Source organism: Cervus canadensis, chromosome 17 (genome assembly GCF_019320065.1).
Source record: "Cervus canadensis isolate Bull #8, Minnesota chromosome 17, ASM1932006v1, whole genome shotgun sequence".
NCBI classification, from domain to species: Eukaryota; Metazoa; Chordata; class Mammalia; order Artiodactyla; family Cervidae; genus Cervus; species Cervus canadensis.
The window spans coordinates 5,337,430-5,353,436 of record NC_057402.1 but is presented as its reverse complement, the minus strand read 5'-3'; the positions used below and the strand labels follow the sequence as shown (position 1 = coordinate 5,353,436).

Genomic DNA, 16,007 nt, shown 5'->3' with positions numbered 1-16,007 from the left:
TACACATATTTGATAAATGATAACTGAAAAAATTAAAATGCCAAATGAATAGCAATAAGCATATTTTAACATGGCTCCAAACAATCTTAAGACAAATACCATGCCACACCAAAATAACCATCCACAAATTCTAAAACACAGTTAACAGACAAAGAACACTAGCTAAATAAACCACTCAAAGTGGACTCCACTTCCTTTCTTTAGTGACACATCTTTATTCTATAAACCTCTGACAAGAAGCATTCCCAGCTTCCCAGCTTCTGGGAGGAATACAGGAAAAAAAAATAACCTGTGCTCCCTTCTGGTGAGCTGTGTATATACGAATAAGGAATGATTTCATCCTAACAGTCCCTAGCAATGTAGACAGACATATGGCCACAGAAAGAAAAAAAAATGATTCAGCACATGTACAGGATCCATTTAAATTCCTTAAATCTTTATAGAAGGTTATAAAAATAAAAACTTCAATATGAAACTTGTTTATATACCCCTTTTTTGGGATGACACACTTTTCACGGCATGTAACCTGCTTCAAAAACTATAACCTGTCATTTAGAAATGTATGACTGCTGCTTATTTTTTAAAATGCTCTTTCTAAAACCAAAACCTTTGGAAATGAAATGCACTCACATCTTGGCAAGGAAAGGATAACATTCTATTGGTAACCATCTTAACAAGAAGTTTAGGTTAACTAATTATAATCTCATTTTGTTAGTCTATTAACACTGGCTGGTAAAGCTGAAAATACATTCAAGCTTGTTGCTTCACATGTTAAGACAGATAAAAAGACCATGCAGACTATGATGGTAGCAATAAGTTCTCAAACAAGTGGTAAGAAACAACACATAAAAATCTGAGTCAGCAATAATCTATATTCTATAATAGCACAGTGCTGGTCAGTATAGATCACCTACTGACCAAGTCTGTTTTCATACATTTTAGCACGCTAAGAAACTAACAATTTTTATTTTCAAGTTAGAAATTGTGCTATATAAATAAGAATTATGGAAACTAATATAAAACCAAGCCTCTTCTCTTTCATTTAAAATGTTCCACTGAAGACCTAATAAATAACAATGCATCAAAAACAAAGCTTATTAAAAACTGCAAGTTCAATTTGATTTTGCAAACAATGTAATTTAACTAATCCTTAAAATGATCTGGACACTCATATAGACCACTGGTAAGAGTGCCATCCAGAAGGTATGACCTGTTTCCTATTTGATAATAATATACTATGCCAAAAGAAGCCTTTAGAATATATCTAGAACATTCTGACTCAATAATTCAACTTCCAGAAATTAATTCTAATGGAAAAAATTAAGCACACAAATATGTAGCTATGATATCAGATTTCAGCATTAATTATAGGGAAAAAGACTTAAAAATCTGTATAAATTAACTCAATTATAAAAGATTTGTATGACAGAATAACACATATACTGCTATGCATACAAATATATTTGACATAAAAATACATCCAGGTTTAGCAGTGACATTCCTCAAGAAACTAAAAACAGTGTTGCCATATGACCCAGTGATCCCACTCCTGGGCACATCTAAGGACAAATCTGTCATTCGAAAGATACATGCACCCCTCTGTTCACAGCAGCACTGTTCACAATAGATAAGACAGGGAGACAACCCAAGTGTCCGCTGACAAGATGAATGGATAAAAAAGACGTGGCACACATATACAGGAATCACTGCCTTATCATGGGAAGGGCTTGTGTAACTCAATGAAGCCACAAGCCATGCTGTGTAGGGCCACCCAAGACGGACAGGTCATAGCAGAGAGTTCTGACAAAATGTGATACACTGGAGGAGGGAATGGCAAACCACCACCAGCTCAGCATACTAGCCAGGAGAACCTCATGAACTGTATAAAAAGGCAAAAAGATATGACACCGAAAGATGAGACCCCCCAGGTTGGAAGGTGTCCAACATGCTACTGGGGAAGAGCGGAAGACAATTACTCAGCCATAAGAAGGAAACAATGCTATCTGCCACAACAGGAATGCAACGAGAGAATATCATGCTAAGTGAAGCAACACAGAGAAAGACAAGTATCACATGATTTCATTTATATGTGGCATCTAAAATAGAACACAAATGACCTTCTCTATGAAACAAACAGAATCACATACAGAACAGACTTGTGGTTACTGGGGGGAGAGGAGGTCGGATTGGAGTTTGGGACTAGCAGAGGCAAGCTATTATATATTTAATGCAAAAACATGGTCCTACTATATAGTACAGGGAACTATATATATGGCACAACAACCCACTTTAGTATTCTTGCTTGGAGAATCCATGGACAGAGAAGCCTGGCAGGCTACAGTCCACAGGGTGGCAAAGAGTCGGACATGACTGAAATGACTGAGCAGGAACACATATGTATATTTTACAAAGGAGGTCATCTGGAAAGAGTCACCAAAATGTTAACAGTGATAATGGGCACATGCTCAGTCACTTCAGTCGTGTCTGACTCTCTGCATCCCCATGGACTGTAGCCCACCAGGCTCCTCTGTCCATGGGATTCTCTAGGCAAGAATACTGGAGTGGGTTGCCATTTCCTCCTCCAGGGAGTCTCCCTGACCCAGGGATTAAACCCATGCCTCCTGCACTGGCAGGTTTTCCTGGTGACTCAGCTGGTAAAGAATCTGCCTGCAATGCTGGAGACCTGGGTTTGATTCCTGGGTTGGGAAGATCCCCTGGAGAAGGGAAAGGCTACCCACTCCAGTATTCCGGCCTGGAGAGTTCCGTGGACTGTACAGTCCATGGGGTCGCAAAGAGTCAGACAAGCCTGAGCCACTTTCACTTTCACTCCTGCATTGGCAGGCGGCTTCTTTACTGCTGAGCCATCCGGAAGCCCTGATAAAGGGTGATGATATTATAAATCATTTTCATTTTTTCCCTTTTGTTTAGCTGTATTTCCTACATATCTATAAAAAAGAATTTATTACTGGTGTATTTTTAGTTTAGGTATGTCTAGACCCTTTTGTTTTTTTCATACTTCAGTACCTTCTGAGACAGAGAACCTTTTAGATTTTAATGAAACTACAGACACTTATTTGAACACATGTACAAGTAACACCCACGCTGGGATTCCACACTCCAGCCTGAATGGGACTCCAGTGGACGGACACCAGGGGGCTTGGGACCTCTGCCCAGGTGGTGGGGGCCGCATCAAGGACCGCCTGCAGGCAGGTCTGTATTGTGGGGGTTTCCACTGGGCCACGGTGACAAGGCCTGGTGTCCTCAGAGGGTCCTCGGGGACCCCATGTGTGCTTTATTCAGTTATGAATCAGCAAAATAATTCAAGTTTATCACCCCCATTTCAAAGGCTAAGATCACCCAGACACCCCATTGTTCTCAGTGAACAGTTTATAATAAATAAATGCTATAAATATATCCCCCAAAGTCATATATAATTGTAGGGGTTTGTGGGCCTCTTGAATCGAGAGACTAAAAACCTCTGGCATCATGGTTTTTAAAACATGAGAGATTAAAGCTTCTCCATGACCCAGAGGGCACAGGCCCTGGGCGCCCACAGGAGGAAGGAGGCCCAGGGCTGAAAGGAGGGCAAGAGGCCCCTTCCTAACCTGCTGAGTGAGTGCCTGGCAAAGAGGGCAGTGAGGACTGCTACCCTACAGAAAACCTCTCATTAATGCCATTTTCCCCTTTAAGGCTTTCTTTCTTGTATTTCTTGGCAAACAAAACTCTTAAGTTCTATAAAGCAAGATTAATACATACATACATACTCATACACATCATGATGTCTCCTGAAAGTGAAGTCGCCCAGTCATGTCCAAGTCTTTCTGACCCCATGGACTGGAGCCTGCCAGGCTCCTCTGTCCATGGGATTTTCCAGGCAAGAATACTGGAGTGGGGTGCCATTTCCTTCTCCAGGGGATCTTCCCAACCCAGGGATCAAACCTTGGTCTCCCGCATTGTAGGCAAACGCTTTTACTGTCTAAGCCACTGGGGATGTCTCCTACATGGCACTTAATATATTAAGTAGACTAAGGAAAAAGAATGCTTTACTTTGAAACTAGTAAATGAAATTTATTTGTCTTAATACTACTAGGGGAAAAAATACCTCCTTTTTGCTTTCCTTGTTTTGGTCAATCTCCATGTCAATGGGGTTATTTCCATTTGTTTCTTCCAGTTCATCCTCACTGGAAGACAAAAACAAGTTACTGAAAGATTATTTTGTGCTACTTCTATTTAATATACAAATATAAGCAATAAATTGATTTAATATAAAATTAGTATGTTTTCAGAATGTTGAGAAAAATGTTTTTACAATTCAAATAAAATACCAACTCCATAGTTCTTTTAGTCTAAATGATTAAAAAAGCTATTGAAATAGGTTTCTATCTCCCAAACAAAGCTTAGAACATTGTCACTTTACATTTGTAAAGTGTTTTCTCTCAACTAAAAATATCAAATTTAAGACTTTAATTCTCCTTAATTATCTAGTAGAGGACCAGGACATGATCATTAGATATAACTGAGAAATTATTCAAGAATACAGGCTCATGATATTGAGAATAAATTCACCCACAAGTAAAAACTCATTTTCATGTCCCATCTGTGTACCCACAGCTACACAATTCTGAGAATTGGAGAAGGTTTCTGGTGGCGTGAAAAACTCAAAGTGAACTTCAAAAAGAACACTCACACTGATAACGGAACTTCAAATGCTTTTGTTTATATTCTTCCATGAAGTATTAAAAAAAAAAATAAAAGCTCTGTGGTAGGTAGGAGCTTTACAAAAAAAGGAACATGAAGGTTCCCAGAGGCCAGACACCTGGCTTGTCTGCCTGCAGCTAAGCCAGCTGAGCGGGGCTGGCGGCACAGCACTCAGGGCTTCCAGTGTCATCACCCCTTGTCTCAGGGTCCCACCCCGGTGGGATGCCCACCGCACCCCGTCCTTTTCTCCCTTGCCCAGGCCCGCACTGTCAGCAGTTCTGGCTGAGGAAGGTGCTGAGAGCAGAAAGGGCTGGGGCGGAGGGGATCCTCCCCGGCCCCACCACTCCCCTCCCAGGCAGGTCCCGCCAGACAGTCAGCCGTCTCCTGGGGTCTTCTGGGGCCCGTGCCCCCCCTCTGTCTGCTTCCTGACGGTGGCACCGGGGCACAGGGCAGATGGAGCACCCCGAGGCGGACGCAAAGTGAGCCTGGGCATGTCCGCCAAACCGTTACGGCTCCACCCTCAAGGATGACAACCCCAATCTTTATTAGATTTAATTCTGATTTCAGCTTAGTAAACTGCACCTGTTTGTAGCAATAGATTTCGTTCACAAAGAGTGAATTAAGCCTAAGGTATAATAAAAACAAAAAATGTTAATCAAAAGTTGCTGTAACACTAAAAACAAATTCAATAGTTTGCTCCTTTTCTTTGGTTACTGAGAGTGCTGATCCATAAATAGACCCACTAGTTACACGTGATACAGACCAAAAAATATGCAGACTGTCAAGGTCAACAATTTCACAGAATCTTACAGCTGGGAAGAGCTCTGCAGATGTTCTTCACATTGCTCTCATTTTATACTTGTGCCCAGACCTTAGAATTCTCCAGAAGTGACACCCGATTATCGACTTGTCCCCACACGTCATTCCTTACATTTGAAATCATAAAACACTCTCCTGAGACAGGGCCATGAAGATCATAGAGTTTATTTTATTCCTTCATTTTATTTTTGTATTGTTAATTTATAATAGTAATATATTGTAGAAAACATAATTTTTAAAAGCCACCTATATTCCCACTAACACAAAACCCATTCTGTGTCTTGTCTTCAGACCTGAGGAGACAGAGACCTGGGAATGAGTGCATGGAGCCCACCAGCAGGCCTCTCACTGAGAGCAGAACCCACTTCCGTGGGCGAGCACAGGCCACGTCCACACCTCTGCTGTACGTAAGGCTGAGGGCGTGGTGTCTTAGGTGTGTCCCGCACACTGAGCCGTCCTTAAAACTAAGCTCCTTATAAAGAAGTCACAGGGAGGTGGGAGGGGGGTTCAGGATGGGGAACACATGTAAATCCAGGGCTGATTCATGTCAATGTATGGCAAAAACCACTACAATATTGTAAAGTAATTAGCCTCCAACTGATAAAAATAAAGGGAAAAATAAATTAAAAAAAAAAATAAAAACAGAGAAGTCATAAAAGGATCCCCTACCCGCGCTCTCGCTCACATACACAGAACAGATGGTCGAGAAAGGGAGGAAGGAAATCTAAACTGCAGATGTTTAACAAATCAGACATAAAAACATGTCAGCTGAATCCTGCAGAAGTACATGAGCAAATTTCAACCCCAGAAGTAAGAGATTCCTTTTTGCTAAAGGAGACACCCCTAAGGGGAAGAGAGGAACATGTGGGGAAGTTCACTCACTGTGACTGCAGAGTGCTGAGGAAAGATGCCTTCAGAACTTAACACCCTGAACGCAGCTCCTCTGTGTAAATTTCGGGCCCACCCTGAAGGCCCTAGGGAGACTGGTCCCCTCCCTTTCCTCTGCGTGTCCACCTGCTCCTAGAGACGCCAGGGCCGGCAGGGCTCCCTGGAGGGCTGGGACACCGCCCGCGCCTACTGACCTCTCCTCCCGCTCACGCTTCTGTCTCCGAGCGTGGCGGTCCATCACGCTGGTTTTAGTCCTCGTCTTCTTCCAAGAGTAGTAGAACTTCACCAGACTTGCTATAGATTTATCAGGAAGCTGGACGGAAGAGATGAGCTGCTTCAGGTTTAATCTTTAAAGATCAAATGTGTGTACATATATTTCATAAGGATCACGCTCACATATTCAGAAATGTCATAAATCACAGTCATTTTTCTCTGAATTCATAGAAGAACCCTCATCGATACAGTTTCAAATGACTGAAGTTTTGACTGCAAGTGAAACTTGGCCCATGAAAGACTGCAGAGTCACTTTAAGATGAATCAGGGTTTTCACAGAGCTGAAGCTTCTAACATAACTTTTAGGTTGTTTTTTAAGGAATTCATTTTAGCACTAACGTGACCATCAGTCAGCGTTCATGGTAGGAGTCCACCAAATACCATTCTAAAACGTGAGAGATCAGCAGAATTCCTCAGGGAGACAGGGCCCCCAACGCCGCGCCTCACCCACTCACCATCAGAGACCCTTTCTCTCAGGACACTCTGGGCAGTCCTACCCCGAGAGCTGGGCTGGGCTGGGGCTGGGAAGCGTCACCCACCCAGCAGCTCCCGCTGCACTAGACACAGGACATTGACACTGGAGGAGGACAGCCCTCCCGGGGCGCTGGAAGGGGACGGGGGCTGGCGCACACACAGTGCTCTCACCTACTCACCATTTGTTGGATTCTATGAAAAGTTTTCCCGTGAAAACTAAAGGCTTGCTCAAACAAGACTTTATCTTCCACAGTCCACTCATCTGGGAAGGGGGTAAAGTTGGGCAAATCAGCCAATGATTTTTCAATATTATGCTTATGCCAAAAGAGCATCCCAAGAGCCTAGAAAAATAGTATCAGTGAAATTTTTAGACCAACGTGACTAAAAGATCGTGGGAATGAGGCTGGCAAAAGGGAGCATATTTTACACCCCGACAAACACACATGGGAACTCACAGACACTGCTGCTGCGTGCCCCTCTGTGTACTAACTCGTTCATCTCAGGCCCTACAAGGTAAGTCCCCCTCTTCTCATGACTCAAATTGGAATACAGGGGCCTGAGAAACCCAGTAACTTGCTGATGGTTACAGTGGACAATGGCAGAAGCAGTGGGCTCTGGAACCTGCACTCATAAAAGGGTCACACTCTAGTGCCAGTGGACATGAAAGAGAAAGTGACTCAAAAAGCACACCACTGTTTTTCTTTGGCCAAAAAGTTCAAACATAAAGAGTTTTGGGTTTCAGCTCAGAAAGGAAAAAAAATACAAATGAGTAAGGAACAAAGTAGAAACAAGAGAATTCAGGAATACTTTTCTAAGAAAACTCCCCGTAATTCTATTTTAAAGTGGAAATAATCATAATTTGGGAGACCAAAATCCTCACAAATCTCATACAAGTGCACTTAGCAGTCACCCAATAATAGTTACACTTTCTAAACAAAATGAAAAATTAATGATTTTCTAAGCAGCTTTGTGAGGTTCAAGAGCAGGTTTTGGAGAAAGAGACATACATTTCTTGCTTTGAAAGATTCTGCAACTACCTTCTTGTAACTGGCTTCCCTAACAGTTCTACCAGGTAAAATAACCAAAAGCGAGGCCATGGCAGAAAGAAAGTGTCCACGTCTATGTAACCAAAATTAGTGGTATCCTTGGGCATAAGGGTAAATGAAAAAAAATTATTTATAGGCTGTAAAATCTAGATCAATACAAAGGAAAATATTAATCCAACTTAAGGTGATAATCTGAAAAAAAAGCTGTAACTAAAAATAAGGCTGAAATAAGATATCATGTTTCTGGAGAAAAATTAACATTGTGGATTTCTCATTAATTGGCTCCAAACAATTCTTAAAACCTGAGTAAAATTTTACAACCTGAAAAATGATTCAAAACAATTAAAACAGGCCTGAGTAGGTTTGAGTGTGACATGAGTCAGGAAACCACAGGAACAAGAAACAAATCATATATTCACGTAAGAAAGCACTGTGCCAAGCACCCACTAAGAGCTGCTGCTGACCCTCCAGGCCAAGGGTCTCTGCTGCTCATCTCAGGCAGCGACAAGCGGATCAGAGCCCCTGGCGCACTGCCAGCAACCACCAGACATGGCTAATGAGGAAACCATGCTGCCTAACACACAAACCATGAGACACCTAACAGGTGAGGTACAAAACCCATTTTTAACAACAACAAAACCACACCGTTACCTGCTCCATGTTGTACCCATGCTTCTCTTTGGCAATGGCGATGTATTCATCCACTGAAAAACAAGACAGGAGGCCGTAAACGAGAGCAGGGACAGGGCACAGTCTACGGGCTCCAGAACTGATATTGATTATATATATGTATTTCAGGCCTGCCATGCATGAGAATAAAGATAAAGACAAGATAGGAACAAAACAGAGTTACATAGTGTCATCTCGTTATGGATCTTACATATATAAATCTCACAGAGAAGTGGCTGAACAAATAAATACTCACAGTACTTATTTCTGGATGGTGAGGTTATGATTCTGGTTTTTTCTTTTTTTAAAACAAGGTTCTACTTAAATTTTCTATGATAAGCAAATATTACTTTGGTACTTGAAAACATAATTATTTATAAATAAAAAGAAATATGAAATGGGGGTTTAGTCTCAGATTGAAGAGCAAGCAACCTACTTTTATGTTAAAGAAAATCTGCGAGATAAATCCCATGAACAGCACTCAGTATTTGCTCCCCAAGTCCAGCAAAAGGTGGCGAGCGCCAGCGTGCAAGCACCAAGGGAACACGAGGAAACTGACTCACACTCCACCAGCTGCCACCCCAATGAGGATCCACGTCCTCTCTACACTTCCCAGGCTTTCTCCCAGAACGGTAAGAGACCACTACCCTCCTAATACTCCTGGTGTGACTCTCCTTATCAACTACAAAAATAAGACAAACTCAGAAAGGAAAACTCAGGGAGCACAGAATGGCAGGAAGCAAACACGCACCCCTTCCAGCCCTAAGGCCCTTCCCTCAGGTCTCACTTTCCAGGGGCCACGACCAGACTCAGCTGAGGGGACAGGCTGAGTGTGACACAGCCAGCAGAAGACGCCTGGGAGAGTCAGAGCGTCTAGTCTCAGCATGCGATTCAGCTACGCCACACCATCCCCCCCAACTGCGGTATAACTGACCACCAAGTAGGAAACAGAAATCAACTCTGAGAAAGAATTAAAGTTCGTTAGCATATATTCTAATACCAGGGAGGATTTTTTTCCACTGACAAAAGACCCAGTTTAATTCAGACAGTAACTACATGTAGTGCATTTTAATAGTAAGGCACTAATTTTCTGGTTGTTTTTTTTTTTACATCTAATATACTCACAAACTGACTGGTTACTCCACTCAGAATAGAGTAAAATTCCAATTTACCTGAGAGTCAGTAAATGATAAAGGCCCTTGTTTGTCCCCGAAGTTGAAACTGGTGATTTTTTTAATTGGGGGATGAAATGTTTCAAAGTATGTCCCTTGCTTATTACTTCACAACAGAGTAAATTATGCCAAATAACGGAAAAATGATGGACGGTTCTTTGCAAAACAAAAAGCCTTGAAAAGTAAGGTTGCTAGAGCAGGTGGCTGCATGCCTGCCTGGGAGAACCCTAAATGCTGCCCGAGGCACTCTAGACCCCGGGGGTGGACCACAGGTCAGAGGACAAAAGCCAGGTAATGAGACATGCTCAAGTCAAGAACACGTGAGGGGAAGAGACAAAAAAAAACAACCTACAGTCAATGAGGGTCAGCCCTGGAGGTGTGCTTCATGGGTTCCTTCTTTTTATAAATATCTGCTGAATGAACAATAAACGCACCTCCAACTTCTGCTATATAGTCTCTGTGAGCATACAGGTTTCCAGACGCTATTATTTACCTTAACAGAGTACGGAATGTGTGGTGTGGGCACACATTCAGTCACGTGATCCCCAGTCAGTCATATGATCTTTAGGCAAGTGAACACACAGGCCGGCTGCGATGCAGGAGCCCTTGGGAGCCTGTCCTGCCCATGCTCTCAGGGCAGAACCACAGTCTACTACATCAGTAACAGGGTCCACTAAAACTGCCCCCATTGTTTCTGATCAGATTTACTTAAATATATTACAAGGGAAACAAAAGCATCCTTTAGATGTTTTTTCTGTCTTTATCTGTTCTTTTGTTTTTACATAAAAAACTAACTGGTGGTAGGACCAGTAAAACAGACTAAAACAGTGGATCCCAGCTGCTGCTGCTAAATGTGGATTTAACATTTGCCATGTTGTACACAGATTGCCAGGAGAAATATCAACAACCTCAGATATGCAGATGATACCACTCTAATGGTAGAAAGTGAAGAGGAACCAAAGAGCCTCTTGATGAAGGTGAAAGAGGAGAATGAAAAAGCTGGCTTGAAACTCAACATGCAAAAAACTAAGATCATGGCAACTGGTTCCATCACTTCATGGCAAATAGAAGCGGGAAAAGTGGAAATAGTAACAAATTTTCTTTTCTTAGGCTCCAAAATCACTGCGGATGATGACTATAGCCATGAAATTAAAAGACGCTTGCTCCTTGGAAGGAAAGCTATGATAAACCCAGACAGCATATTAAAAAGGAGAGCTATCACGTTGCCGCCAAAGGTGTGCATAGTCAAAGTTATGGCTTTTCCAGTAGTCATGTATGGATGCGAGAGTTGGACCATAAAGAAGGCTGAGCACCAAAGAATTGATGCTTTTAAACTGTGGTCTGGAGAAGATTCTTCAGAGTCCCTTGGACTGCAAGAAGATCAAACCAGTCCATCCTAAAGGAAATCAGTCCTGGGTGTTCATTGGAAGGACTGATGTTGAAGCTGAAGCTCCAGTACTTTGGCCACCTGATGTGTAAAGCCAGCTCATTGAAAAAGACCCTGATGCTGGGAAAGATTGAAGACAAAAGGAGAAGCGGGTGACAGAGGATGAGATGGTTGGACGGCCTCACCAAGTCAATGGACATGAGTTTGGGCAAGCTCCAGGAGACAGGGAAGGACAGAAAAGCCCGGCGTGCTGCGGTTCACCGGGCTGCAGGTCGGACGTGCCTTAGCGACTGAGCAACACCAACCAGCACAAGGCGGCCTGTCAAGTCGCATCTTTCAGGTGTTCTTAGAGACCAGCCTCAGGACTCAACTCTAAAGCAAAGGGAGAAAGAACTGCATCATAGCTGCTGAAGCGACAGCACCTGGCCTTGAAGGTTCGATGAAATAAGTTAACACACGGGGGACCATGCAGCTTAGAAAAGGATTACCATCTGATACCCACCAGTGAAACCCCAGTTTTTCCTTCTTTTCATTGTCTCCCTGCCCAGTGTTCAATAAAGGTTAGACAAACGTTTGCTGAATGAATGCTAGTGGCCTGTGATATGTACAATGTTAACATTTCAGGTTCTTTTTCTAGCAAGGTGAAAGGCAGCACATATCATCAAAAAGGCTACAGATAACAAATGCTGGAGAGTGTGTGGAGAAAAGCGAACCCTCCTACACTGCTGGTGGGAATGTCAACTGGTATAGCTGCTAGGGAGAACAGTGTGGAGGTTCTGTTACCACAGAACACACAGTCCCACTCCTGCACACATATCTGGAAAAGACAGAGGCACCCCGATATTCACAGGGGCACTTTTTACAACAGCCAAGACACGGGAACAACCCAAGTGCTCACCAACAGATGACTGGCTTAAGGAGATGCCGTGTATTTTACACAATGGACTACTACTCAGGCATAAAAAAGAATGAAATACTGCCATTTGCAGCAACATGGATGAACCGAGAGATTATTACACTAAATGAAGTCAGGCAGAGAAGAACCAATCATATATCATGTATATGCGGAATCTGAAAAATAACACAAATCAATCTATACATAAAACAAACAGACTCACAGACATACAAGACAAATGTACGGTTTACCAAAGGAGAGAGGGAAGGGGAGATACATTAGGGGTGTGGGAAAACAGACATAAACCACTATACACAATGAGACAAACAACAAGGATTTACTGCATAGCACTGAGGATTATATTTAGTATCTTATAATAAATTATAAAGGAAAATTATCTGAAAAAAAATACATATATAAAGCTGACTCACTTTGCTCTTCACCTGAAATTAACACAATACTGTAAATTAACTATACTTTAACTAAAAGAAAGAAAGGAAAGGAAAGAGAGGCAGCACAGGTTAGGTACGGGGTAAGAAAGACTCAGGTCAAATCTTGGCTCAGTCTGTTGATAAAATGACTTCGTATCCAGTGGTACCTGACAAGCACCATATTTAAGACTGTGCTACCCTCAGCAACTTGCTCACACCCACAGAGCTAGGTTATCACGTAACTAAAAACTGCACCACGGAGGGAAGGCCTCCTCTCCCCTGCGCCTCACAGAGCGTTTTGGACAAGCGTGAACTCAGTACAGCCATGGACACAGACAGTGCTGTGATAGGCCTTGTCTCACCTTCCTGCCCTCTCTGAGCCGTCCCCAGCCCTCGTTTCCTCTCATTAGCGGTGGACAGGGACCCCTACCTCAGCTTCTGCACTCCCAAGGCCCTCCCCATCACCTGCCTGGCTGCTTTACACAGCCTGCCAGGTGCTGTTGGCAGGTCATGAAGAAAATGGAACATTTTTTAAAACCTCCCGCGTGAATTTCTTAAGCAAAAATGAGTTTTCAATCTCAGAAAACAAAATCAACTCCCACCTGCCCCTATGAAAAACAAAGGATGACTGGATATTTGAGGTGGGGGACAAAGATGAAACAAGGGAAACAAAAGAAGTACCAGCTGCCTGAGACAAAGACCACAGGCAGGGTGGGGTTCCCAGCACTTTGTATCATCTGGCAACCATAATCTTGATTTTGTCTCTAGAAGATTAAAGGTTAACCAGAGTTCGTCCCAATCTGGGGCAAACAGCCACCGCAGGCAGAGCGGTTGACTGAGTGTGATCAGGCCGACGAGCAAAGTCCACGGGGCTTAGGGAAAGGCCCAGGCTCTGCCCCCACCCGCCTTCCCCAGGGCACCCAGGACAGGACCAGGGTCATCGGCGAGCTACAGGCAGTCTTGCCTTGTGCAGCTTAGCTGACATCTAATGTCATCAGAAGCAGGAGACTCAGACACAGGGTTAAGCGTATTCTGCTTTAAAAACAATCCTATCATTGCATAATGCCGTGTTTTTAAAAACTTGAAAACTCCTACAAAAACAGCCAGGAAGAATGGTCCAATCTTAAATCATGATGGATACAGATACATGTATGCATCACCCTGATTCTTTAAAGAACTACACAGCTACACAAACCATGCCTTTTTGGACAACTTACCATTATGCGTAGCACAACTGAATGAGTTGTTTGGGGGGTAACATCATTTAAAGGTGTGTAAGATGCATCAAGAAAATGTACAAAATTTAACAGAGCTTAGTCAAACATTTACTGAACTACCCTCACTACATAGAGAACACTGTATTAAACAGGCCAAATACAAAAGAAAAACAATTTCCTGCAGTTCCCTGAACCAACACACAGGTGACAGAAGAGAACAGAAACACCCATGGCAACAAGCGCAGTTGCAGGACAGCCTGAGGATGCAGTGACGGTGATGGCAGTCCTTCAGGAGAGACTTCCTAAAGACCCAACAGCTGTTCAGTTCAGTTCAGTTGCTCAGTTGTGTCTGACTCTTTGCGACCCCATGGAGCTGTACTTATTAACAAAAGTCACTGACATCTGAGAATCTGCTACGTGCAGGCCACTGTTCTAAGCTCTTTACCAGGCTTCTCTTTCTAATCCTCTCCAATAATTCTACTATCACTTCCATCCACAAATGAAGACACTGAGGTGCAGAGAGGTTAGATCACTTGGCCAGGGTCGCACAACTGGTAAAGACAGACACAGGACTCTTGTATCAATGTACCCCGAGTGTCTGGCCCCAGGACCCATCGAGTTAAACCTCGGTTAGCAATCCTCTCTCCTGAGTAAGGGAGACAGAAGCTCACTTCAGATAAGGACAGCTCCACAGCAGAGAATGCTGAGCAAGGCAGCAACACAGTCTATTCCGTTTGAATGGAGTCAAGAAAACAAACCTGTGGTTGATGAAGGAAGTGACAGAGACAGAGGCTAACAGATGACTGCCTTGAGCTAAGCTTCACAGGTTTCTATATTCATGTTCTAACCCGATGATCTAAATGCTCCCAGTACCACTAGTAAGAATCTCAAATTCGACTGCAAAACTGGGAAGAATGCAGAAGAAAGCTGTCACAGTAACCTTAACTCACCCTTACCTCCCCAGATACTGCAGCGGCTTGGAATACTTGTGATCCTGCATAGTCTATGCAGAGCAAGAGGCTGACACCTTTGGTGAGGACAAAGCTACAGTCTTAATACAGCTGTAAAATTTTTATCATCACATTTACTGTAGCTTCAGGTGCTGCAAAGGAAATACGGTACCACTTTCTCTCTCATAACTCAAAAACAGTATGCTAAAGTTTTCTTCAAGAATATGGTAACAAATATTGTGGCATCTCCTTGAGTTATTAAAATAAGAAATGAATCACCATAACTCACTGAATCACAATGAGCTTGAATCAGTTAGGTAGAGCAATTGTGCCACCTAGTGGGAAAAGACATCACTACGACATTTCAACGGTCCCTGTGACAGATCGAGGTGGGAGTAGTGGGCTTAAGAAGTAAGATCAGCCAGAGACTCAGCCAGACTATGATCAATGCACCAGTCCCTCCTAGCCAGAGATAAAATATGCTTTCTTTATGACACTGCCATTTCTTAATGTAGTTTTGTTAAAAACCCCACTTCACAGGAAAAGCTCCCCCCACCCTCTGCACCCCAGTAAACACAAATCCAGCCCAATCTCACAATCTCATCAAGTGAAATAAGAAACACAAGCACCTCACTAAGCCATACACACTGAAATTCCGCCTCCAGCATTTATTCCTACCTAGTCCACCCAGAATCAGCAGACATGACTCTGGACACATCCTCCTTCTGCCTCAGTGCTGCAGGATCCGCCTCGTCTAAGAGTGGGCTGACCATCATGCCTTCCAGGGCTAACTGTTAAATTTAAGCTTGCTTGTGTGTTGCATTAAATTTTTTTCCAATAAAAAAATAACTGCACTCCTCCCCCTTTACTCAAGTACTCATACACTGGTATATTTTCCAGAAAGGCATATGCATATTCTCTATTGTAGAAACTGATCATCACTGGAATGAAGGACATTTAGTTGTGACTAACCAAAATAACCATCTTTCTCCTTAAAAATGCCCCAAGTCTGTGGCAAGGAATAAGATGCACGCAGTGACAACTAGCCTACTAGCCTCTTGCATCTCTTTCACACCAAGTCAACTGAC

General features: G+C 42.9%; 1 protein-coding gene across 1 annotated transcript in view; it reads right to left on the bottom strand.

Moving 5' to 3' along the window:
• Positions 1–16,007, bottom strand: part of RCOR1 (REST corepressor 1) — a 118,820-nt gene that overhangs the window by 13,744 nt on the left and 89,069 nt on the right. The window contains exons 4-7 of the mRNA XM_043489390.1: positions 8,850–8,902; positions 7,332–7,493; positions 6,600–6,718; positions 4,103–4,181 (exon numbers count right to left, since the gene is read on the bottom strand). Coding sequence (XP_043345325.1) covers positions 4,103–4,181; positions 6,600–6,718; positions 7,332–7,493; positions 8,850–8,902 — 413 coding nt within the window. The remainder of the gene's footprint in view (positions 1–4,102; positions 4,182–6,599; positions 6,719–7,331; positions 7,494–8,849; positions 8,903–16,007) is intronic.